At 39.4% G+C, this 26,840-nt stretch overlaps 1 protein-coding gene across 15 annotated transcripts in view; it reads left to right on the top strand.

Annotated features, from left to right (window-relative positions):
* Nucleotides 1–26,840, top strand: part of FAM184A (family with sequence similarity 184 member A) — a 65,852-nt gene that overhangs the window by 20,871 nt on the left and 18,141 nt on the right. For 9 of the 15 annotated variants that reach the window (XR_014546886.1, XR_014546887.1, XR_014546888.1 and 6 more), the window contains 8 exons: nucleotides 552–1,406; nucleotides 7,557–7,692; nucleotides 10,078–10,259; nucleotides 10,765–10,962; nucleotides 13,198–13,320; nucleotides 17,124–17,285; nucleotides 18,053–18,178; nucleotides 18,324–18,470. Coding sequence is in view for 11 of the 15 variants with exons in the window: in XM_083608499.1 (XP_083464625.1) it covers nucleotides 552–1,406; nucleotides 7,557–7,692; nucleotides 10,078–10,259; nucleotides 10,765–10,962; nucleotides 13,198–13,320; nucleotides 17,124–17,285; nucleotides 18,053–18,178; nucleotides 18,324–18,470 (1,929 nt within the window). In the remaining 4 variants the exon portion in view is untranslated. Of the gene's footprint in view, nucleotides 1–551; nucleotides 1,407–7,556; nucleotides 7,693–10,077; nucleotides 10,260–10,764; nucleotides 10,963–13,197; nucleotides 13,321–17,123; nucleotides 17,286–18,052; nucleotides 18,179–18,323; nucleotides 18,471–23,325; nucleotides 23,368–26,840 lie in introns of all 15 variants that reach the window. The other 6 variants (XR_014546889.1, XM_083608503.1, XM_083608507.1 and 3 more) reach the window with 1 other exon arrangement.

Genomic DNA, 26,840 nt, shown 5'->3' with positions numbered 1-26,840 from the left:
CAGCATTCTTTGCAAGAATCCCAGCAACCAGGAGGCAATAACTGGTCCATCATAAATTGGCCAATAGCCAGTCTTCTCTGCGCCCCAGATTAGATGACTCCAAAGGATTCTGGCCACCCTTGAGAAGCTGTGGTCAGAGTCCCCATCACTCCCTTTCCAAAAGGGATCTCTAGGAAGGTCTCTCTGCTTGATGTTAAGGGACAAGTAGGCCCAGAGGAAGAGAAATGTTCCATGTGTGTATATTTTAGCTAAACAAAGACATATAATGAAATTTGTAAATGTAATTGATATGTTTTGTTTAGTTTCAAAATGTTTTGCTAGCATTCCTGCTTTATCACAAAAAGAAGTCAAGCCTTTTTGCTTTTTCTAACTTAATGTACTTATTCTTTAATATTGTATTCTTTGTACTTGCTGTCATTTTAATAGCACGATAAAACATCACTTTTAATGACATGTGGCATTCAGTACCATGCCACAAAGTGTCCTGTCAGATTATTTTGAATTTTTTTTTCTGAGTAAGGAAGTAATCTTTTATATGTGTATTTGTGCAGGTAATATATGCTTTGAACACAAAGAATGATGAACATGAGGCTGCTATTCAAGCCCTCAAAGATGCTCATGAAGAAGAAATCCAACAAATTATTGCAGAAACCAGAGAAAAGATTCTGCAGTATAAGAGTAAAGTTTCTGAGGAAATGGATCTCAAAAGAAAAATCCAGGTTTTAGAAGAGTCATTGGAAGATCATAAAAAGATGAAGCATCAAGCTTTAACTGAGTTTGAAGCATATAAAGACAGAGTTGAGGATATGCAACTTTGTGCAGAAGCTCAGCATGTTCAGCGTGTAGTAACTATGTCACGGGAAGTAGAAGAAATTAGAAAGAAGTTTGAGGAGAGGTTGCGGAGTTTTATACAATTACAAGTACAGTTGGAAAAGGATAAACGTTCAGCTCTTGAAGAACTAAGAGCTGCACATAGACTTGAGGTCCAGGAACTTGTAAAGACCCATCAGAACCAGAATGCTACTTTAAATAAGGGACAGGAAAAGTTAGAAGAATTACATAGGCGGGATGTGGAAGAACTGAATGCCAAAGTTGAAGAGCTAAGAGTGGAAAGAAAAAAGCTAATTGAGGATTATGAAGGTAAACTCAGCAAAGCTCAATCTTTCTATGAGCATGAACTTGATACTATGAAAAGGTCACAGCTATTTACAGCTGAAAGCCTGAAGACCTGCAAAGAGAAGGAAATAGAACTAAGAAAGGAGTTTCAAAGCCAAGAATCTGTTTTACGAAAAAACCTGGGAAAGCTTAAGACTGAATTGCAGATGGTACAGGATGAAGCAGGTGGTCTACGAGAAAAATGTCAGAAACTTCAAATAGCACTCAACACAGCAGAAAACAATGTGCAGGTGAGATGAGAATTGTTACATTATTTGTTTAGAACAAAAGTAATGTAACCTGTAAGAAGTAATGATAATTCACCATTTGTATGTTGATTATGAAGTTTCTAGTCTTTGTCACTACCACTTGGCTGTTTCACATCTTTCCTATATACATGATAAATGACTTATTGCATACTGGATCTCAGAGACTCAGTTGCTGGACTTTTCCTCAACACAAAGTTGTTACACGTAGTGAAAAGCATTACAATGCTTCTGTGTATAGTTAAGGGATAGAGTGTTTTACTGGGTGTTCCATATATTGAATATGCAAGGAAATAATTTATGTGTGCATGAAGTTTAGCTAACAGTTTCTTTCTACACAAAAGTAGCTACTTTGTCAAACAAACAAACAAGCAAACTGATAAAACGTTTTGAAGTGGCCTTTGGTTTCTTATCTGAGTCAGATGGGGAATGTCAAACTCTGGTTGATTTTGTCCCTTACTATATGGAAACTAATATTGACTCTGCTGCTTTTGGTATTTAGGTTGTAAAAGTTGTGCAAAGGTAAAGGTAAAGGGACCCCTGACCATTAGGTCCAGTCGTGACCGACTCTGAGGTTGCGGCGCTCATCTCGCTTTATTGGCCGAGGGAGCCGCCGTTTGTCCGCAGACAGCTTCCGGGTCATGTGGCCAGCATGACTAAGCCAATTCTGGCAAACCAGAGCAGTGCACGGAAACACCGTTTACCTTCCCACCGGAGCGGTACCTATTTATCTACTTGCACTTTGACGTGCTTTTGAACTGCTAGGTTCGAACTGCTAGGTTGGCAGGAGCAGGGACCGAACAACGGGAGCTCACCCCATCGCGGGGATTTGAACTGCTGGCCTTCTGATTGGCAAGTCCTAGGTTCTGTGGTTTAACCCACAGCACCACCCTCAAAGATAAGTGTTTATAAAAAAAACCTGCTTCGTTCATTTACTTACACACAAGTTTAGTTGAAATAAATGAAAAAAGATGTGAAGCTAATTGATGACACGGTTGTATCCAAAACATATAAATAATTTTGAGTTACTTACTTGTGAGGTTTTAAGCTGTGATGGTCAACTTCTTTCATATGTTGTACCAGACGCTTCCTTACCAAACAACTTGAGATCCAGACACCTTCAGAGCAAGGTTCATACCCCCCATGCTGAAATTGGCAGGTGTCCTCTCAGTGTGAAAGGTGAGGACATTCAAGATGAGTCTCTGTAGTGCCTTGTGGGGTGCTGTTCAGTTGGGCACTGCTATTTCCCTTGCAAGTTGTCTGAGAAGTAGTACTGCCCAAACCAAAAGCAGTGCATGAAACATATCTGCATATTAGCCTTCATAATGGCCCTAAATGCAGAAGCCTCTTGGGAATCCCTCAACTTAGCACTCAGGAGGGATGCAGTACTGCTATTTTAAAAGTTTCACACAACTGTTTTGGCATGGGTAACCCTACTTTCACATCAGATTGCTTGGGAAGTTGCATAACCCAGGCAAAAAAGCCCCATGAAAGCTTCTATTTCTGAGTTCGCTGCACTTCCAACACTCCCCACCTTAAATAGAGAAATTCCTCACGTGCCCTTCTGTTAACATTCAGTCATGTACTGCTTCTCTCTCTCTCTCAGGCCACCAGATGATGAGATGGGAACAGGTTGAAGTAAACAGGAGGATGACTCCTACTAAAGGAGCACCAGTTGGCCATTCCTGATATAAAGGATCCAGTCATTCTATTTTCTGCTTTACCATATTGATGGTTTTTGAGGATGGATATTCCTTCCTGCTGCCTTTGGGACTTTAGATTGCTGAAGGGCCTGTTGTTGTGCTAGCTGCAGAAACACGTTGCCTTCCTCACCTTACAGTAGATTTAGAGGGTGAAACATCAAGTTTATATCCAAAACTATGATACAGTTTTTCCAGGTGAAACTACAGTAGATTTTCTTCTAACAGTGAAAGCAAATGACAATATGAAGTAATTAACAGTTAAAATTGGTGGCTTTGATCCAGGCAAGCAGATGGCACTTATTTGGGGTTGTATCCAAACAGTGCCAGTGGAGTTCTGCTGATGTTTCTCCTCCTCCTCCCCATGCTCCCCAAATCTTCTCTGGAGAGTCTTCTAATCCTCCAAAACTGATTTTGAGGTTGGGAAGTGCAGGGGAGAAGAGTAATAAAAAGTTCTATTCAGCCAGCACACATCTCTTGCACTTCTGGAATGGGAGCACTGGATACCACCCCACCAATTTCCCAGCCTCAGCTTGAAGCCACCAGCTTCACTTTGGACACCATTTCAGGGGGTCCCCTGACCCAGGACTTTTTTTCAGCTTGAACTCACTGGAACTCAGTTCCAGCACCTCACAGGTAGGTGCCTTTGCCATGGTAAGAGAGCAAAAGGGAGCAGGTGGCACTGTGGTCTAAATCACTGAGCCACTTGGGTTTGCTGATCGGAAGGTCAGTGGTTCAAATCCGTGCAACAGAGTGAGCTCCCATTGCTCTGCCCCAGCTACTGGCAACCTAGCAGTTCAAAAGCACAACAGTGCAAGTAGATAAATAGGTACTGCTGCAGCAGGAAGGTAAACGGCGTTTCTGTGCATTCTGGTTTCCATCACAGTGTTCCAATGGCGCCAGAAGTAGTTTAGTCATCCTGGCCACATGACCCAGAAAGCTGTCTGTGGACAAACTCCGGCTCCCTTGGTCCGAACCGAGATGAGCACCGCAACCCCATAGTCGTCTTTGACTGGACTTAACTGTCCAGGGGTCCTTTACCTTTTATAAGATCATTGCCCTTACCCAAAGGAGTGGCTTTTAGATGCTACATAGGGGGCTGCAATGGAGTGAACTCAGAAAATATCCTTTGATCCTCTGCATCCTAGTCACATATTGTGGTTCGAGGACCCGATCCCCGCATAGTGAAATGAAGACACGAGGACAAGTAATATAAGGTTAATGGGCAAGAAAAGGCCACAACTTCATTGATTACAGCAAGTGAAAAGGTATTGGCTTAGGCATTGGATCACGTGACTTGACTCCACCCACTCGGAGAGGGGTGAGTCTGAAAAGGGGGGTTTATTCACCAGTAGGTGGAGCCTGTTGATGCTAATCCAACTATAAGCTCTCCCCTGATGTCACCGAGGGTCGTGCCATGGCCCCCCGCCACACAGGCATCGGACAGGATCTACGACCGCCGGATTCCTTTAACGGAATACCCAAAAATTGAAGGTGTAGGCGATGGCCACACCTAGCCCTTCCACACACCGCAACATATTCCAATGCCTAACCTACCCACCAATACCACAAAAGTTGTGACGATTGCTACGAGGTAGGTGAAAAAACCACAAAGCCTAATGCCAAATGGAAAAATTCCTACCAGGCCCCCCGGCCAACCAGGGCGACCAACCTAAGGTCCATAGCAAGGCCAAAAGAGAAATTGAAACCCTGAGCTCTAAGGGAGTGGAGGGTGGGTGACTCGTGACAGGACAACGAAAAGTGAGGCCGCGTGGCTGGCACGACAACAGGTTAAGTTGCCATCCACGCCCCCTTCTAGCTGCCTGGTTGGCCGCCTGCCCGTGGGCGTGGTGTGCCAGCCAGGTGAGTGGTTGGCAGAGGGCTAATGCCCCCTGCCTGAGGCTGGGATCAGATCCCGCCCACAACCACTCCCCTCTTGAATGAGAAGAGTCTTTATGCAAAAACATGGTTTAGTGCTGTGTGTGTGAACTTGCAGTTACATGCTCCCTCTCCTCCATGGTAAAAGGTTGTTACCCTTCTGCTGGGTTCTCCATTGTTTTGAACAGATGAGCACATAAACTAGACATGCATGCCAAAAGAGTTACTTTCCTGGGATGGGATGGTTACAATGGTACCTTGGTTTACAAACTTAATCTGTTCCGGAAGTCTGTTCTTAAACCGAAGCATTCTTAAACCAAGGTGTGCTTTCCCATAGCAGCGGGGGACTCAACTTACAAATGGAACAAACTCAACAGGAAGCGAAACATGTTCTGCTTCCAAGGCAAAGTTCACAAACCAAATCACCTACTTCCGGGTTTGCAGCGTTCTTAATCCAAGTTGTTCATAAACTAAGCTGTTCTTAAACCAAGGTACCACTGTATTTTGAAGTGTAACTAAGAAGCGGATAGGGGGAGGGGAGTTATTGTTTTGTTTTAGTTTTGTTCTTGTTTTTATTATGAATGTTGTGTTTTTATCTTGTGAACCACTCTGAGATCTATTCATGAAGGGTGGTATGTAAATTTACCATAGTGAGTAATATTAATAATAAACTTTTTTGCAATTTAACCTATTTTGTATCCAATACTGGATTATGGGAATTTGGTGGATTTTGCTGCTTGTGACTAAAAGTTACTAAAACCTCTTCTATCCTTACCTCAAAACTTAAAATTGTATTCTAGCTTTCTTCTTTTCATTTTATGTAGGCTGCCTCACTGAAATCTTACTTCTGTGGTGTAGTCATGAACTCTAATAGTTCTTGAACATCTTTTTCTAATTAGTTATCACTTGACAGTTCTTAGCCAATTCTCCTGCTTTTATTCTGCATGGGACTAAATGCATGTGTTTAAAATGTTGATTTACTTACCTCCCCCAGCCCCGAAGACTAAGAAGTGGTTCTTCTTGCCATTCTTCCTGCAAATTTGATATATATTGTGCTAAATAATGCAGTCATTAATATTTAGTACAATGGCATTTTCAGTCTACTGTCTCTGTGCACTTTAAGCACTTATCAATTTTCTATGACTATCATCTAACATAGCTTTAAGGCTTGAAAAAGGGATAAAAATTATATATTGAGCATGCATAATACATAACACTGATTTGCACTCAGTCACACATAGCTTAGTCATGCCTTTTTCCTTGTAAGCTGCTTTTTAAGTTGGCATATTTTCTTTAATAAAGTTCATTTTTGTAATGGGAACTTAATATGTTCTAATTAAATTGCATTTTTTTCTGTCAGGGCAGAATGCCAACATGTCTATACTATTACTGGAACATTTATTCTGACTTATCTGAATGGCCATACAATTTAAAAATGCACCACCTGAGTTGTGCTTGATGGGTACTTAGAACACAGCCTTCCTGATGGTGGAAGCCTATCTGGTCCCTTCTTTCCATTCAGAAAAATGTCTTCTATTTTTCATATTATCTTATTATCAACATGATTGTTTGTCATGTTGCTATTTTAGTATTTTTGTTTGCTTCCGTGTGTGTGTGTGTGTGTGTGTGTGTGTGTGTCGTTTTCATCATGGAGTGTGAGGCTTGTGGGCCTGTATACCCACCCAGCCACATCAAATGTAAAAGGAAAGGATTACATTTAACATTGTATTGGTTTCTGCGTTGATTGGGGTAGATCTAAATGTACCTTCTGCATAAGTCAGTTTGGTGTAGTGGTCAGAATGTCAGAGTAGGATCTGGGAGACCAGGGTTCAAAGACCCACTCAACAATGAAGCTCACTTGGGCCAGTCGCTAACGCTCAGCCTAACCCACATCACAGGGTCATTGTGAGTAAAAAATGGGGAGGAGGAGAACTGTGTACACCACCTCGAGTTTGGAGGAAAGAAGTTTGGGATATAAGTGCAATAAATAAATACATATCTTCCCATGGAGGGGCTGTTTTATACCTTGTTGTAAAATGCTGTTCCAGAAAAGTGAAACTAACTCATATTCTTCCATTTGTGCAAGAGCTATTGCAATATTTTGAAGAAACAGAAGCATGAGAACTGTTGTAGAATATCTGTTAGAGTACTTTGTGAACTCTTGAACAAGCTTTTGCAGAACAGTACTATTAGCTGTTTCTCCTTCTAGTCATGGTTCTTAGATCCAATCCGTTTTGTGGAAAGAATGCACTCACTGTTCGCCAATTAATTTTCTGTTAACAGTGCTATTACTTTGAACAGTGTCCCATAAAATGTACACATTTTACTAGAACAGCTGCAAATGTTTGCCGGGGGGGGGGATTAATTATTAGACACATTGGTACATCAGGCTTGTATGCAAGAGGCTCACAGACTTTTGTGACTAAAGCACTTCAAGAATGTCCAGGCAAGAAAGTTGCTAGCAGTCTTTATTTTATAAATTGGTAAATTTCATTCATAGTTGTCCCATTTAAAAACCATTACTTTGTCCTTTTAATATGGTTTTCTCTTCTCTTAGGCTCTTCAAAAACAGTTGGATGATGTCAAAGATGAGGAAATGTCATTGTTAAGCAAACACAAAGAGGTTGAAAGTGAACTAGCAGCTGCTAGAGAACGTTTACAGCAACAGGCCACAGATCTAGTACTAAAAGCCAGTATGTGTGCATATGTTTTTATGTGCTTTGTATGTAATCTACCTTAAGTATATATTCAGAATGTTTTTGTTCAGTAGTTTAATGCAAAAAGCATGTTTTATACAAAGCCTTTATAACCTTTAAAGTGCAGGCTGATGAATTGAAAAGCTTATAGTATAACTCTTTTGTTATTGCTAGGCTTTTCTTATACCAAGAGTGGTGGGAATGTAGCAGCCCAGGCCAGGCAGTTTCTCACTTCTCCCACCAACCCGCAGGTCACTACAACAAGTAGGCAGGGCTGCCCAGCTGTCAGTCCCCTGATATCATTATGACATTGGGTGACAACTTCAGATAAGTTATCCATCAGCACAAATCAGCTTATTGGCACTGTCAAGGAGTGCTGCTTACCAAGGAACAGTTGGGAGCACACTTTAAGTTCCCAGTTGTTCTTTGCAGCTTTTACCTGCCCCATACCTGGTGTCACATATTATGTCTGGTGTACAGCATATATGTGTGGTTTGGGGGAAATGGCCTCATGCGTCTGGCCTGCAGGCCAGAGCTTCCTTACTCTGCTGTCTTAAATTTTGAACTTTCTAGCATATATGTGAAATATAGTGGGGGAAAATCATTGTTAAAGTCTTGACTATATAATGCAAACATACATACTGAGAGACTCCAAAACACTCGGTGTGAAGTCTTGTATTCTCTATTAATTAACTTTTATAATTTCCAAAGGGGTACCTCTTGCAGCAAAACAATTGAATCTTGTGACGTTTTGAAAACTTACATGTTTATTATGGCATAATCTTTCATGGATTGCCTTGCTGGTTTTTTGGCTTGTTACTGTTTTACAATTTGAAGGCTGGTCCACACATTAGAACTCTTTTCTCCCCGCCCAGCACAAAAATACAGTTGGCTTGAGGCACACAATTGAGTGAAAAGGTGCAACCAAGAGTTGTTACCGGCTTGATGGTACTGAGTCATGGGCCAGATCCAGCCCAGATGCTGGAAGTTATGCACTCCTGTTGCTGATTGTTCCCTACCTCTCTAAAATAGTAACAAAATCTGTTTCAGAAATTCTATTCAATACAGTAATAATTTTGGGCATAACCTTCTGTGCACAAGCCCAGCACTGCTATTGATGCTCTTATTGAGTGTAGCCTGTTCAGGATCCTGGAAAAAAGGAGAATTAGTGGATTGCTCTATTCAAGATATAGAAAAGCTTTATAATTATGGGAACTGCTGGGTATGCTGCACTTTGCTCACTACAGCATTTGCCAGGGCTGCAAGTGTTAGGGAGTGGAAAAGTTTAGTGGACTTTTAGGGTGATTTCCTCTTACTTTAGCAGTTCAAGAGTTGTGTCAATGAGTTAACTATAAAATGAGTTAACTATGAATGTTCTATGACAGAATTACTCTTCAGAAGACATTGTGGTTTCACTTGTGGCCCAAAGATTTATTTGGACAACATACATAATGAGGCAGGATTTTATATAAGAGCAGTGTGGCATTAAAGAATAAAATTGTTATATGATCAGTCTGTCTGACAGTGAAGTTCTATACATGTTTTCTTAGAAATAAGTCATTCTACATTCAATTGGTCTTACATAGGAGTAAATGTATATAGCAGGGGTCAGCAAGGTTTATCTTGCTTGGGCCGGATCGGTCCTGTGGAGATCCCTCCGTGGGCCGGATCTCTTGCATGTGTGAGCACACCCGCCTGCAATTTTTGTGTCTGTCTCTGCGCAGATGCGATTTCTGCTGCCGCAGAAGTGAGGCCCCTTGCTGCACTGCGCAAGATTAGTGCAGTGCGTGAGCGAGCAACTCGGTTTGGGGGCGGCTCATGGGCCTGTCAAACGACCTCCACAGGCCGCTTCCGGCCCATTGGCCTTATGTTGGTGACCCCTGGTATATAGGATTGTGGTCTAAATAACACTTAGCTGCATTGGGGCAATCATATCAGCTTAATAAAGCTAGATATGAACAAGCCTTGTACCCACACATGCAGCCCCTTCCTTCCGTCCTTCTCAGTGTGTTGCAATCGATCCTTGGAAATCCGTGGGAACCATAATTTCCAATTAACATCCAAACTGATAACCTGTGGTTACCAGCTTTGCTAAGGACATTCAGCCGACTTCAAACCCTGGTTTTAAGATCCTGGCTTGTTCTGAACCTGGTAACCATATTTTCCCAGATCAGACATAATGGGAAACTTTCTGAATTACCACAACACAACACAAAAAGGAACAGGGAAGCAGCAGTGCAGGTAAAGAGCATGTGAACAAAAGACTCGTGCTTCTTAAACCAAGATAGGATAATCTAAATGCAGCCAATGGTCGATGCCATTCTTACACAATTGTGTTTGGATGTGTCTCTGATTCTAAATTCATACTTTCTTTTCTTATAGGTCATATTGGAATGCTTCAAGCTACACAAATGACCCAGGAAGTTACAATAAGGGATTTGGAATCAGAAAAATCTAGATTAAAGGAGAAACTGTCCCAGCTAGAAGATGAAAGAAATCTATTACAAAGCAAAACACAGAGCCTGGATGAAAGACAAAGGCAACAAATTCTTGCACTGGAGAAGGTAAAAGAAGTAATGCTTTTTCAAAACGAACAACTTCCGATTCAACAGTCCTAAAGTGGAGGGTGGTAGGAGGAAATACTGTGGTGGAGGAGCCACTTCTTAAGCCCTACTTCTTTACGCTGGCCACAGAACACTGGGAATTTGAGGGATGGGATATTTTCTGTACCCTCTCCCTCAGTTTATCCTTTTAAAAACATTTTCTATTAACACTAATGGGACAGGGAAACATGTCTGCTCCAACGCCGACTTACCTCTTTGGTCTTTATGAGAGGGGTGTCAAGGCCTCACCCAGAATGCTTTATTTCTAGGCCCACTGTCCCTGAGACACTTCCAGTACTACAGCAAAGGTGGAGTTTTCAGCTGCCAAGAGAATATGGGTGGAGTCTTGTGTGAGACAGAGAATGGTGGTAGAGCTGCAGAATTGAAGGTCATAGGCAGGGACAAAGATTACAGTGGAAAAAATGGATGATGTCATGAGTTCAAGTTTGTTTGTTTGAATTAACAGAAAGTGAATGAAGCAAGGGAAACACAACGAGAATATTATGAGAAGGAGCTGATAAAACTGCAAGCTAGGCTGGAAGGGGAGGCTGCACAATTAAATGAGGCTCATTCTAAGACCTTGGAGGAGTTGGCATGGAAACATCATACTGCTCTTGAAGCAGCACATAGCACTGCTAACAAGGAGAAAAAGAAACTGCAAATGGTAAGAGAACTATAATGTGAGGACTGTTCTTACTTTTGCTGTATGAAAAAGATTTTGAATTAAAAAATCAAGTATATAGCATACCTTAGTTCCAGATATTTACCAGTAAGAGGCTTGTAAAAGCAAGAGGAAGCATGTAGCAAATTTTTCAGCTATACGAATTATTTTAGGCAGAAGAGATTGCATATTAATATCACTTATATAAAAAATGGGCAGCATTTCTCTCCAATTTCTCATTGGCTAATAATAGACAGGTAAGAAGATAAGAATTTGCTTTCTCAGTCTTTTACAACACTGTTTAGAGACTTCTAGGGCTCTTTTGTATCTTTCATTGATTGATAGGACAGGTAAATTAGCAAAAACAATAGAAAGGGCATGTAGAGTTAATGATTGGGAACATTCCCTTCTGAACACCTTCTGCTAGTTGCAAATTATCAAATTCTTGTTCATGTATAGTGTATGTATCTGGTCTACCCATTAGGAATCAGTTACTTGATTCAGTTTTGTATGTTATACAAACACTGGTGGGAGGGGAAGGGCCATAGCTCTGTACTTTGCATCCAGAAGATCCAGGTTCACCTCCCAGCATTTCTAGGTAAGGCTAGGAGAGAGCCCTGCCTGATAACCTGGAGAGCCACTGCCAGTAACTTTTGACATTGTGGACCAGCAGCCTGACTCAGTGCAGCTCCCTAGGTTACTTTGTGTCTGTCCTTCTGACCACAGGTAAGTGTCAGTAAGGTTAGAATGTGGGCATCATATACATCCATTCATTTCTTTGAATTACCACTATGAGTTGGTTTAAACTGTGATGTTCATGTAAGCTGCTTTGAGTGTTTATACACTTTAAAGAAAATAAGTATATAAAATGCATTTTGAGGTAATAGGTGAGGACCTATTGGGGGCAGTGTATACATGGAGGCAGCCTTCTGTGTGTATATCTCAGGCACAGGCAAACTTGGCCCTCCAGATGTTTTGGGACTACAACTCCCATCATCCCTGACCACTGGTCCTGTTAGCTAGGGATGATGGGAGTTGTAGTCCCAAAACATTTGGAGGGCCAAGTTTGCCTATGCCTGGTATATCTCCATACTAGACCTAGAATAGGTAAAGGTAAAGGGACCCCTGACCATTAGGTCCAGTCATGGACGACTCTGGGATTGTGGCGCTCATCTCGCTTTACTGGCATACAGCTTCCGGGTCATGTGGCCAGTATGACTAAAGCTGCTTCTGGCGAACCAGAGCAGCGTACAGAAATGCCATTTACCTTCCTGCCAGAGCAGTACCTGTTTGTCTACTTGCACTTTGACGTGCTTTTGAACTGCTAGAATAGACCTAGAATACCATACAGTAAAGAGAAATGGCCAGGATTAACCTAACAAATGTCATCAGCAGAAACCCTGTGCATGGAATTCTGCTTAAGCAACAGAACATGCAGCCGATGCAGGATTTAAAACGCTGTCCTCCAACCCATCAGCTGATGTCATCAGTGATGTCATCTAATGGGCAGGTGGATGTTTCTTTCAGGATATGGCCTCACAGGCCAAATTGTACTCTGTGACGGGCCAAGACCAACCCATGGGCTAGAGGCTGTTCACTCTTTCTTTAAAGGTTGCAAGAATAGTCTCAAATTCCCCTGTAGCAACTTTGCTAGTTTTTTTAATTATTTGTTTCCTAGCGAAAGATGTACCATACTTTTTTTGAGAGAGATGGGGGCATGTACTGTTGGGAGTAATTGTTTTTGATTCATTGTTTTCAACAGGCCAGGTTAATATTAAACTGACAGTCCCAGTACTTTCATGAAAGCCCTCAGCTGACATCTTAAATTTTTACATTTTTTTATCCTTGTGTTTGGGTAGTTTCACTACAGAATAACATCTTGAAATTAAATATTTTTATTAGACCAGAAGTTTCTAAAACTCTCATCTATGAAATGGCATATTTGGCTCAAACCTTTGTTTGTTTAGAATTACCCTAATTTTGGACTTGTCCAGATGTTGTTACAAATTTACTAATATTCTGTCTCTTCTGCATGTTGGACTCATTAGAATGGGGAAAAGGAGAAACATTTCCAGCACTTTTATTAAATATTATTTGTGTCAACAGCAGGTCTCTCTGTTTGTCTTATAAGTAATACATAGAACAACCATGAGCATTAGAAAAACAGACTAATATGAGTCCTGCTTCAGTATGTAATGAACCTAAACAGGCATTTCTATTGTTTTTCGTTTTCTTAAGGAGTTGGAGCAGCACTTTGAAAAAGAGAAGATACATTTTGAAGACGAGAAGAATCAGCTTCGACAGCAGTTGGAAAACCTGAGGGAAGAACTGACAACCAAGCTGACTTCATCCAATCAGGAGGCAAGAATCAGCTTAGTCATATCAGCTAACTGTCATGTGCATTAGACCACTTTTAACCAATACTGATATTTTCTTTAGTCAGTGCTTTAGAGCTGTATGTTTAAGATTTGCTCTATTCTATTTTGCTTTTTAAATATATTTTTAAAAATATAGTTCTTATATGAATGGTGTAGAGAAAAGGAAGGTTGTTCTCTTCTCTGATAATGCTAGAATTTTCTGTCATGACTTGGTAATGACCACTAGACTGCTTTAATCACATTTATTAAGGATAGCTATATTGGTGACAACAGCCATGGGTAGCTAAACATGAAATCTCCATATTCAAAGGCAGCATACCTCTGAATATCAAATACTAGGGACAAACAGGGAGGAGAATGTCATCTCCATGCCCTACTTGTAAAAAGCCAGAGGCATCTGGTGGCCACTGTTGAAAACAGAATTTGCTACATTGACCTTGCTCTAATCCAGCAAGAATTCTTAACTTCCCATGTACAGTAATTGTATTTCCCCCAATGTTTTTTTTTAAAAAAATGCAAATGCTTTGCTTAGTAGTTGCATATATACTCCAACCTTCTTCTAAAGAGCTCTGGTTAATTTACATAGATTCTCCTCATTTTACATTCAAAGTAACCCTACAATGTATTATAGATTTAGATAGATAGTGTCCTGAATATTCTAAGACCACCACTAAGTGGCTGGGGGGATTTGAACCTGGATTTCTTGGCCCAAGTTCAGTATCTTACCCATGACAGCAGCATCCCCCAATCTGGGACCCTCCAGTGTTGGACTCACAACTCCCACAAACCCCAACCAGCATGCCCAGTGGTAAGGGATGTTGGGAGTTGTAGTCAACAACTGAAGGTCAGCAGTTTGGGGATGTCTGCATTATAGCTTCTTTTTTTATACAAACAAAGGCATTCATACAGTATACCAGGGCGGAGAACCTGTTTCAGTCTGGGGACCATATTTCTTGTGAGCAACATTGTGTTAAGCATTTCTTATTTGTAATTTCATTTGTACATTCGTTTTTAATATACTATTTTGCAGTCCTGAAGAGGAGTGGCTTTTTATTTTAAACAACTTGATAGAGATGGTATATTGGTTAGTAACAGGAAAATCTAATGTTTATTGCATTCTTAAGATGCTCTTTTAAAAATACTGTTATTGAACTATTGATCCTTCTCATAAAAAATTAATTATATGCTCAGCTTCAGAGTTACAAACTAACATTTTTAAAATGTCAGTTTTACAGATAATAATGTCGCTTATAAGTTGTCACAGAAATGGTTCAGTATCCAGAAAAAGCCAATTAAGCCAGTTTGTCATTTTAAAACTATTTCATTAAATTATTCATTATTTCATACAAACACTAATAAATAGCTTATAAATGGATTAAGGACTGCTGAGAATAAAAGATGCTTACTTATTGCTGCAATCCTCTACACATCTACCGTAAGTCCTATTTATTTAACTTATGAGTAGACATTTATAAGATTCTGCTCTTAGCGTCTAAACTGTTGCAGAACAAAGTGGACCCACATTTGCACTGAACAAGAAGGGAGTAAAATAGGATCCCATGGGTCACCAAAGGCAGGATCCCCAGGAGATTTGATTTTATTTATTTATTTATTTATTTATTTATATTTAACAACATTTACATACAGTCATACCTCGAGTTACAGACGTTTCAGGTTCCTTTTTTTAAGGTTACGGACTGCCAAAACCTGGAAGTGCAGGAACGGGTTACTTCCAGGTTTCGGCAGTCGCCCATGTGCAGAAGCTCTAAATTGCACTTTGCGCATGCGCAGAAGCGCCGAACCGCAACCCATACGTGCGCAGACGCGGCTTGCGAACTCTGCGGGTTGTGAATGTGCATCCCGTATGGATCACGTTCACAACCCAAGCGTCCACTGTACTGCTTTGCTGTGAATAAAACCTCTAAGGGAGTGGTGATGAATGTATGTCTAAGTATAGTCACTTGGGAGCAATCTTTCAGATGCTCACAATGATGCCAAGATCAAGGTCCAAAGAGTTACTACAGGCATGTAACAAGGACTTGTACATGCCTAGGGAGATTTTGTATTCCTTTGAATTGTAAATATCCAGTCTCAAAAGCAATTTCCAATGCTATGTGGTGTACTGCTGTGAAATACAAAATCCAAAGCCATGTCGATCATGTAAGACCAAGTGCTCAATTCTTGGTCCAAATTATACATTTTATCAAAGGTTGCCAAAGAATCAAAAGGATGCTATTTCCCTTTTCAACATCTAGGCAGAGATTCTCAGTCACAACTGCAATTTCAGTCTTGCTGCATACCCAGGTAAAAAGCCAGGCAAGAAGGTTTATATGTAGCTGACAGTATCTGTGTATGTCTGAGTCTGCAGACTGTCCACCTATTCAACAACTTTTCTTAGAAAGTAGAATCTGAAGTTGGAGTGGTGGCTGGTGGACCGTCTGGTGGAGAAGTGAATATGCAAATGTATATATACAGAGCGGAAGGCAAATAACTGTAGATGAGTCATCTCTTTTCAAAGGGTGGTATTGATTACTTGTGTAACAAACAATAATCCAGCTTTACCAAGCTAGTTTTCAAAATACAATGAGTAAAAGTTCAAGTTTAATTAAATTCCTCCTATGTTCAAGAACATTGATGGGTATATGAGGCCACTGGATGAAGGGATATGGGTATATAGAGCTTCCAAGTCAGGCAAAATATGAGTTCTGCTTCGGAAAGTGGCACGTTAGTTACTCATTCTCTAGGAGGAGATTGTGTACTAGGTTCACTATTTGCTTTGAAGACTCTTAAGGGAGACATGTACTTCATGGTTTATTGGTTTTTAAACTTGAAACGGAAGGATAATTTTTCCTTATTCACACTATTGATTTGCATTTTCCTCACATTCAGCCTCATTGATACTGTCAGTAGTTCTGAATCGAAAGCTTAATTTAGGGTGATATTTATGCATAAGCAAACAAATACAAAAAAAGAGAATATTAACCAAAATATGTATACTAGTCTATCTCATGCAGATATAATTGGAAGTAATCTGTATTGCATGTTCTTCATGCATTCCCAGTTGCAGGCAGCTGTTATATACTGCTAGCGTATATAACAAAGGTCCACTATGTAGTGTTAAAAATGTCTGAAGTTCTATTTGAGATAATCCTTGTAAAAGTAAAGTTATAAAAGAATTGCCTTCCACAAAATCCTGTTACAAAAACCTTTAATAATAAGGTTGGCAACTCCTGACTAATACAATCCTTTAGGAAATATTTCAAAATACAGGTATAGTCTCGTAAACGCAAGCTTGTCTCCTTACCAGATATTGATGGGGTGAAGGCCATGAGACTTCAGACAGCAAGTTGTGTGTGCTTGGATGCAGTGCTGTCTACATTCTTGCAGAATACTGGTGTGCATAATGAATAAAGCTTCAGCATATAGGGGATATATCTTTGCAATTGCCAACCATGTTTGAAATTACAGTAGCTCTTGGCAGCCCTCTCTTATCTATAATATTGTATTTTTTAACCTGTTTTTTAAAAGACTAAATCTTAGGAAACTGTGATACTTGTGTATGTTTGAAATGTTTGGTGTATGTTTGTTTTTTAATAGTAGTGAATAGTAAAATTATGAGTGGGGTTGGTTTTGCCTGTATGAAGATTATATTTAAATAGGGGGAAATATGCACAAAAGTATGTCATGCTCAGTTAACTATATACTGAGTACCATACTATTCAGCATACACAAGTTCATAATCTGAAATTGTTAAACTATCAATACTTCTTTCTCTCCTTTTTGTAGATGGGTCGATTACAAGATCTAGTAAGAAAAAGTGAACAGGGCCTTGGTACTGCAGAAGGGCACATCTCCAATCTCCAGGAAACCCAGGAAATACTACAAAAAGAACTGGAGTTAACCAGGGCAAGACTGAGGGAGACCACTGATTCTCTGTATAATGTTCAGGTAACTGCAGGATACACCAGCTCCATCACTCTGATTCATGGCAACTGCTTTACACATCTGAAGCTCCCTCTCCTTACACACAGAGAGAAGCTTTCCTATTTACTCTAATGTCTACTGTAACCCCATATATTTATATTCACTCAGATGTGCTACTGTCCTCTAAAGTAGATGTGTTTAAAAGGAAATTTGACAAATTCATGGGGAATGAGTCTAGTCATTATGGCTCTAACCTCAGATTCAGAGCTGGCATGTCATTGAATGCCGGCTGCTGGAAGCAACAAGAGAAGACTGTATCCTTCATTTCCTACTTGTGAGCTTCTGAGAAGCATCCAGAGGACACCTGTGGAAAATAGGTTGCTGAACTAATAGACCATTGGTCTGATTCAGCAGGGCTCTTATGTTCTTATGCACATATCAAGCTTCCTTTGCATGTACCTAAAAGTTATCATGGATCCTTGAGTCAGGATCTGTTTTATCTACATAACACTGATGAACTTGAAAATCCTTGTTATTTTAATTAATAGTTAATAGGAACAAGCAACTCAATTCATACAATTAAAATATTATCAAAATACAAATTTTTAAGGTGTCATTAAATTAATTGCATAAAAATATACAAACTAAAACATATTCTTGAGCAGTCAGTTTAAAAAATCACTAGTACTGCTTGAGCATTCAGTAAAGGCACTAACATTGCTTCCGAGCAAAATATTGTCATGAAATCATTTTGTTGCTGCTTATCTATGTTTTGAATTTTGTGTTCCTAGGGTGAACTAGACCAGGAAAGACAGCAGCATGAAGTAATGATTGTAGCTATGAGGGAAGAGGAAAAATTCAAGGTTGACAGAATGGCCCGTGATCTAGAAATAAAATGGACAGAAAATCTTCGGCAAGTGCCCTTTTTATTTTATTTTTTTTTCTTTTACAACAAAGCATGTATTAAATGCAGTTATGTGACCAAACTGTGCATTTCAATAATATTTTTATAGTGTTATTAAAGGCCAGAAAGTTTTAGTTCTGCTTCTTCTTCTTAGGCAGGAATGTACCAAACTTCGAGAAGAGTTAAGGCTTCAGCATGAGGAGGATAAAAAGTCAGCAATGACTCAACTTCTGCAGCTAAAAGAGAGAGAGAAAAATGCTGCCAGAGATAGCTGGCAGAAGAAAGTTGAAGATCTTTTGGATCAGGTAACTGGAATGATTACTAGCATGTTTTATTACTGTTGTGAAATTACATCTGAAAAGGGATAAATTGTTGTAGAGCTAGTTGGATGATTAAGGAGGGAAATCATATGCTGAAGTCGGTGGCCATTGTGTCTGTTACAGAATTATATGAAATATATGAATATGCTTTGATTAGCAGTGAATTGGGAAATCTGTAAGGGCTATGCCATGGTATCTGCTCTCTCCAATGTACAACTGTGGACCTGAAGGACAGACTTTAACTGTATGATTCACATCTGAGAGGACTCTACTTAAAATATTGGGAAAAATGTTATTATTCACCAGTTTGTTTATATCCCTCTCCCTCAAAAGCTCGTGCTACTCAGAGCCTGATGCATAATAATAAAATCCAAAATGAAAAACATAAACTTATTAAGCATCCATGCCCAGTGCAGCCCAACAGCACACAATATACAAAGGAGAGGAGCTAAATCCACAACAGCCATCTGAACCATGCACATTTTGCAGAAAGCAAAAATGTAGGTACTGAAGACTATCCAGTAATAAGTTTCTTGTTTGTTGCTGAAATATCTCTTCACATTGGAAGCCACCTGGTTTTATGTATGGAAATTCTTCATAGGACCTTCATATGTTCTACAAATGTTACCTGCAGAAATCAAATAATTGTGATAGGCTGTATACACAGACAAAGACTTATTTAAGGATGGACAGTCTGAGACTTGTAAAAATTATGCAGCAGACAAAGCATTGGGATGGGTGTCACAGAAAGGAAACATTAATTTCAGCATAGTTTCCACTGGAACGCATATGTCTTCCATTAATGGATACTGGAAGATTTTTTATTGCATCATATCTTTGATGGGTTTCAAATTAATGATGCCCCTTCCTGAAAGTAGTGAGTTAACTTTACCAAATATTCCTGTTCTGCAACAGAACTAAAAAGCATCACACACAAATTAAATACAATAAGCTATGGATTTTGATGTGTTCAGGAAAAAGTACATTTATAGGTGTATTTTAGAAATGTGGTAAACAGAATATGGTTTAATCCTTAAATCCTATGATCAGCTTGTCTGAGAGTAGGTCCCGTTGAACTTATTGGGACTAACTTGTAAGTAGATAGCCATAAAATTTCACTGTTTGTTTATTAAAATGTTTTTGTATCACCTTTTGGCTATAACATGGGCCACTAAGCAAGTTTGCAAGAAAAGAAAATACAGTTTAAAACAATAATATAAGTAACACATTAAAACAAAATATCAACTTAAAAAACACTAAAAGCCAAACAAAAAAAATATGTTTAAAATTGAGCAGGGATGAGGCCAGTCTAATGTCTCTAGGAAGGGAGTTTCATAAACTGAGGTGCCGGTACAGAAAATACCCTATCTAGCATCCTCACCAATTGGATCTCTTTTGTGGGCCATACAAAAGGGTTTCAGAAAATGATTTCTGCCTCTGGATTGGTTCATATTGGAGGAGGCAGTCTTTCAGATCCCCTCCCATAAGCTGTTGGCTTTATAGGTAACCACCAGGACCTTAAGTTGGGCCTGGAAAAACAAGGTTGGTGTCATATGGTCTTAGAAACATACACAAGAAAGCAATCTGATTGCTGCATTGTGTACCAGCTGCAGTTTCTGAACACACTTAAAAGGCAACAGCTTCATATAGAGTATGTTGCAAAATTCTAGCTTGAAGGTGACATATCGGAGCTGCCTTCTCCAGAAAAGGGTTGACACACCAGCCAAAACTGGGCAAAAGCATTCCTGGATACAGCAGCTGCTTTGGCATCAAGGAGCTATGCTGGATCCAGAAGCACTGCCAAAGAGCAAAGCCTATCCTTCAAATTGAGTGCAATCCCATCTAGAACAGGCTGTACTCACATTCCTAAATTAGCTTGTCTGCTGACCAACAGCACCTCTCTCTAGTCTGAAATTAATTTGTTAGTCCTGTTCTGTCCTGCGGGTCCAAATACAGACCAGGGTGATGAATTGACTGATGGCCCGATGGTCCCAGTTGCAGGGATTCCAAAGAAAGATGTACAAATCTTCATAGTGATCAGTTGTAGTATTTTATATTACAGGTATAGCAAGATACTCACATACTGCAATGTAATGCAGGATTCCTTGCCGCTGAAGTGGCAAGCAGCACTTTGGCTTCGTCCATGAAGTGCTAATCATATATGGTTTACTTAAAGAAAAAGCAAGGTATTAAGCAGGCAACAATGGTCCAATTAACTCACACCTGGCTTAGAGGCCCCTTCCCAGCTCTTATCCATCTCTTAGATAAGCAAGCAGCTGACAAGCAAGCAGCATGAGAAGCCTCCTCTATCCCAAAGAAGGCTTCAAACAAGCAGATAAACATGTGTGATCTCATGTTACAGCTCACACCAATTAGTCCTGGGGTTATCTTGACTACCAAGATAGCAGTTACAGGCCTTCCGGGACATTTGCACCTTTTGGTTCTACACAGTCCCCAACCAGGCCTTCACTGTATTGAGATAATGGTTCAGAATGTGGTCTCGTAGACATTATTTGGAAATTAGAGATAGAACTAAGTATCACGGGCTTGAGGACACAAAATAATATCTTTGCTTTCCCCATTAAGGGGAAAGAAATAGGGCTGAAAAGTATGTTAGACTATGAGGTAGCTCTGATAGAGAATGTAGGTGATCCTGACTGTTAGTATACACACACACACACACACACACACACAGCAAACAACAATTCAGGATCACATCCAGGACTTTCTCAACACACACAAATATTAGTTTGACTACAATTAAGTCATACTCAAAGTAGACACATCAGTGGGCATTGCTAACTTAAGTGCATTAATTTCAGTGGGTCTACTCTATGTAGATAACAATTTCCTAGCATTAAATCAAATAAAATCCAAAGTAAACAAGCATAATGTCCCAAATGTTTAAAAGATGTATCTGACATCCAATCTCAGCAAGCAAAGAGTGTAGGACCCGCTTTTCAGAGGAGTAGTTCAGAGTTTGGAATCTTAATACATCAAGCTGGCTTAGCCATGAATGTAGCTTTGCAGTTTCCTAGATCTGGGAATTAGTATAGCTTAGGTTTTTTTGTTTTTTGCTTCGCACTAATCTGAAATAACTGGTGTCTGAATCATAAATCATGTATCCAGAAATGAAATTACCCATCATTCAATTTTTAAAATTGTATTGATCATATATATGTTGCATCTGATGTATATGGTGATGTACCACTTATACATGCTGACAGTACATCTTCAGCTTGTTAATAAATGGTAGGGGTGTGCATCGGCTCTGTGTACCCTGAATGTGAAACAGGGAAGGTTACAGTTTGTACTATAAACAAGGCATCTTGAGGTGGATCACAGACTCCTAAGGCTTCTGTTACTCCGTGGCCTCTACTTTCCACACCCACCCTGCCCTCAAAAACCAAAACAAACTGACTGGGGAAACGCCAAGAGCTTGAGAGGGGAGTGGATAGAGAGGTGGGGGAGATGTTTCATTTTGATGGACAGGTCTTCCATGAATCAGTGTGAATTATTTTCCCAGGGTACTCCAATCACAGTGATGTGTGAGACATTAAAAACTGCTTGTTTTTCACAAACAAGTCAATGAAGAGGTCTCTTTTGTAGCCCCAAAAATCCATGGGGAGAGGCAGAAGCCCACCCTATCAATGACCCTTGGAGTAACAAGGGTCATTTCTTGGGAATCTACGCTATTTTTACATCATTGTTGCTGCTTTCCAAGAGTCTCATAGTACTCACTCTGAAATAGTAACATCTGCACTTGTAGGAGAACTATTACATGTATCATTCTGAAATTTTGCAGCCTTCGTCCTCTCTGAAGGTATGACCTATTCTACAAACTGAATCTAATTATGTCATAACATGAAAAAAATACTTGTTTTTAAGAAAATCAATTTGTAAAGATGCTGCACACAAAGTTCCCTAGTTGTATCTGCTTACAATTAGGAAGGCTTAATCCACTAAGGAGGGATTCCTATGCCTGCACATTTCATCCACTTCTGTGAAAAAAGTTATAGCTGTTTTAGTTTCCCGATTATAGTGGACAGGGGAAAAGAAAACTTAATTTTCAATAGGTTTAATTCAATCTCCAATAATGTGAAGTTGGAAAGACACAGAATGGTTCTTAAACAAATTGGACTGCTTCCCAAAGACAGATACAAATTGACAATTGTGACCAGTGCACACCCCTATTAAATGACATTAAAGTATTATATGTAGAATGTAATTTTGCTATGGATTGATAATTTAAAATACATATTTTAAGGAACATCCATAACTAAATCTTTAAAAAAAGCTTCAGTTGTGTTCCAAATTATTTACAGATTGGTTTGAGTTTAGCAATAAAATAGATGTCGATGTTTAATCATGTTGCCACCTTGTTTAAAACGATGGCAAAATGTATGTCAAAATATAGCTGAACATTTGTTTAAAATGTTTGAAGGGCTTTTGTTAACAAAATATTAATAGTGAAATGCAACAGATACTTGGCCATTCTTCCAGAGTATACTTACTGAAGTAGATGTGTCAATTTGGATCAAAGGAAAAAAATATTTAATACAGGAGCATGATAAAATCCTTGAGCATACACAAATTTCCTCCCAATATTTAACTCTTATAAAAATGGGACCACAAATTGTATTTATGTGATTTTAATATGTTCAGTGGATTTCCATAACAAGCCATAGCAAAAATGTTCTGTGTCAATTTCGCCCAATTTTCAACATATTTTTCCTTCTTAAATTAATATAATGTTCTGTGTTTTACTGTCCCTTCTTTATTCCATCTTCTTAGTTATTTCTGAATATTTCCCTTTATTCCTGTGATCTTTCCTTCATAGCGGCACTGTCTCGGTGAAGCTTTGCATAAATCTATCAGCAATGTAAGTGAGTTGCACTTACAATATGTACATGAGGGCATGCTTGCACTTCTCAGCTTGCATACTGGCCAGTGCTGCTTCAGAGCATTAGCCTTTGAAATCAATAAAGAAATGTTGTTCAAGGGAAGAGTTAACACATTAATTTCATAAAAAGCTCTGCGCTGCATTCATTCATTCATTCGTATGTGTATGTGTTAATATCATTTGACATTAAACATCACACAGTCATTTTATGTGATGTAAAAGCAAGCTTGCAGGCAGTACATTTGCACATTATAAAGCTTTTTCTAAAGCATGGAAATGTGTGGTACCGTGTTACAATTTAATATAAATAATGCAACTCAGTTATGGTTTGGCTACTATATTTCATTCTGTTATTTCTACAAAGATTTAAAAATCAATGAGTGGGATCTCAATGGTCACCAGAAGGTCATACGCTATTAAGTTTATGCACTACATACACACATGATGTAGCTTCTCTTTCACTTACTTTGTCACACACATACATGGCTGAAAAGCCACTTGTGATGGTCAGGAGACCTTTCAGAGAGGTGTGTAATGCAATGGGCTGTGATGCAGCTAGGAATAAATCAGTTGTTCCCCTTTTTGCATAAGGAAGTGCCTTTCACTTCATTTAAGGCTGTTTGGATCCTAGCTAACATTTAAACATAATGTTTAGGAAAACTCCCTGGAATATTGACTTTGGTCTTTAGGATAATCAAAACAGTTGAAGATCCCCTGCGGCAGGGATGAGAAGTGTACAGCTCTTCAGTTACTGATGGACTCTTAACTCCCTTTAGCCCAACAAGGCAGTGTGGCTAATTGTTAGGGTGGGCCGCAGCACGTTCACCATCCCTGCCCTGTGGCAATGAATTTATGATTTTTTTTAAAAAAAGTTTGTAGGTAGAGCTTTTCCTAGAATGACTAACATAGTTTGCAGGTACAGGGTGTCATTTTAGTTGCAGGCTTCATAGAGTTGCATAGTATTTTACAGCACAGATATCTGCTCAGAAATAAATCTCATTGAGTTCAATGGTGTTTGCTTCCACTGACTGGCTCTGCTGCTAGTGCCACTGCCTGCTAGGCAAGGCTTTCTATTTCTTCCTGTCTCACCCTTCCTGCCTCTCTTATGGAAAGGGTTAGGTTAAACTTAGGGGGGGGGGAGTTACAGTAATGACAGTCACACAGTTGGAGAATCAGCGGCAGTAGAAACTATAAGAAAACAGGCTGTATGCATGTTTCTCCACTGCCTACTCTTGGCACAGTTTGGATTGCAGCGGTGGTTAATAATAAAAATAATATTTATTTAACATTATTTCTTAAGAAATAAACTGTTTAACTCAAATACATTTTGACAAAAACTTAAAATTTGTTCTTGTCCAAATGGAAAGATAAAAGAAGAGCAAAAAGGATATTTATACTGATTAATATAATTGGATTATTTCTATTACTGCATGTTAACTTGGAAATCTACCTCATCACTGAATGGTTATATGAATGTAAAAGATCAATGCTGGGGAAACATTAACATTCTGTGCAATTTTAATAGGGCTCTTTATATGATGAGATATATTATGGATCATTAAAACTCTGCACAGTTACGGAACTTTTTTCATAATTTATTATCAGATTCTAGTAGGTTGGTTGCCATTGTGTCCACAATATAATGCAAGGATAGGAAATGAGACATTACAATAGATAACTAACAGAAGCAAAAGAAAAAGATTTAAAAATGTGGAAGCTTAAAATAGAATCTTTATATACAATTTGTTCATATTAAGTGCTAGGCAGCTAGTAATCCAGTCCACTTATTTAAGGTGACCAAACTGATTTTTATTATCCTTTTCTTCTACTTCAAAATGGGATAGCAAGTTTTAATAATTGATTTATATGCATAAAAGAATATATTCCACGCATGCATGTATTACACGTAAAAGTTTGTCCTTAATTTTGCCACTTTTAATGGAACTTCCAATAGCATATATTCTTTACATAGTATCTGCCTTGATACGTTAAAATTGGTAATGATTAATTTAATTCATATAAGAAATACGTTGCTTCCAGGTTTTATTTAGAGAATTGGACTAATGTTCAAGTCTGTTCAGTGATGTGTGAGCAGAAGCTGAATATACTAGGTATCACAACCAAGAGAAATGATTTAGGAGGAACTTTAATTGTAGACCTTGCACTGCAGGAACATATAAGTCAAGAGTATATAAGCCCTCTTGCTTACGGCCTGTATAATGTGTAGCAAGTAGAGTGGAACACAGCACAGGAAGGGGTAGGACTACTGTTTAAGGGTGGACAAGAATTTTGGAAGGTTGGGGAGTGTTTGAACCTCTCTCAGTTCAGAAAACGTTAACCCTATTCCCTTTCAAATTTTGCCTTGGCAGCTTGTAATGGCTCCTCACCAGTTCTCTGATCTGCCAGTTTCCATCTTCCCCACTTAGCATGTGTCCGAAGAGGGATGTGATACATCAGCTAATGCTGCTTCTAAGCTTTATTTGCCAATGTGTAATCTGGGAAGTGCAGACTTTTCTCCCTCTTGACTCACTCATTAATCAGGAAGGAAAACTGCAGTTTATAGAATTAAACATTATTCTGAAATGAATATATGTGAGCATGCTCATAGTCTGCATTGCTGACACTGGCAAGTGTAGGTTGTTGTTGTTGTTGTTGTTGTTGTTGTTGTTGTTGTTGTTGTTGTTGCTTTTCACTCCTGAGTCCTGTTCCCACTGATAATGGAGGGTTTGTGTAACCTCTGGCCCATAGGTGTCTCCATTTGACCCACTGCATGGTTTGGCCCAAACCATGCCCACCCACCATCATATAATGTCTGTTGCAAGATAAGTAGACTCCCACAGTACCAAATACAAAAGGAAGAATTGGGAGTTTCTGAAGCAGATAGGGTGGTCATGTGTCCTACTTTACAGAAGACAGATCATCTGTCTTGTCCAAGTCTAGTTTAAAGATAGTGGGTTTGAAGTTGTCCATCAACAGTTAGCATCTAGACAACAGACTGAGCAGACAGAAGCATTCTCTCTCTTTTTGGCAGTGTATAAGTGACCACCCTAGGAGGGGACATCCTGCCCCAGAATGAGTCTTTCCATGATTTGTAAGGTTGTCAGTGAAAACTGAAGCTTTTTCCTAAGAATTCCCGTAAAAGGTTCAGAAAGACCCATCCAATCCTGATGAAATAACAAAACCTTCCACTTTAATACAGGAAAAATTATCTCTCTCTTCACATTTATCACTTTCTCTTTGCTTGAAGTACATAATGTTGGAAATGTCAGCCATTTGTGATCAGGAAATATGGTGCAGTTGGTACCTTGGGTTACAAACACCTCGGGTTACCAACACTTAGGGTTACAGACTCCGCTAACCTGGAAGTAGTACCTCAGGTTAAGAACTTTGCCCCAGGATGAGAACAGAAATTGCACGGCGGTGGCAGCAGGAGGCCCCATTAGCTAAAGTGG

This window comes from Podarcis filfolensis (genome assembly GCF_964270895.1).
Source record: "Podarcis filfolensis genome assembly, chromosome: 3".
NCBI lineage: Eukaryota > Metazoa > Chordata > Lepidosauria > Squamata > Lacertidae > Podarcis > Podarcis filfolensis.
The sequence above is the reverse complement of the archived record's forward strand: the minus strand, read 5'-3'. Positions and strand labels throughout refer to the sequence as shown.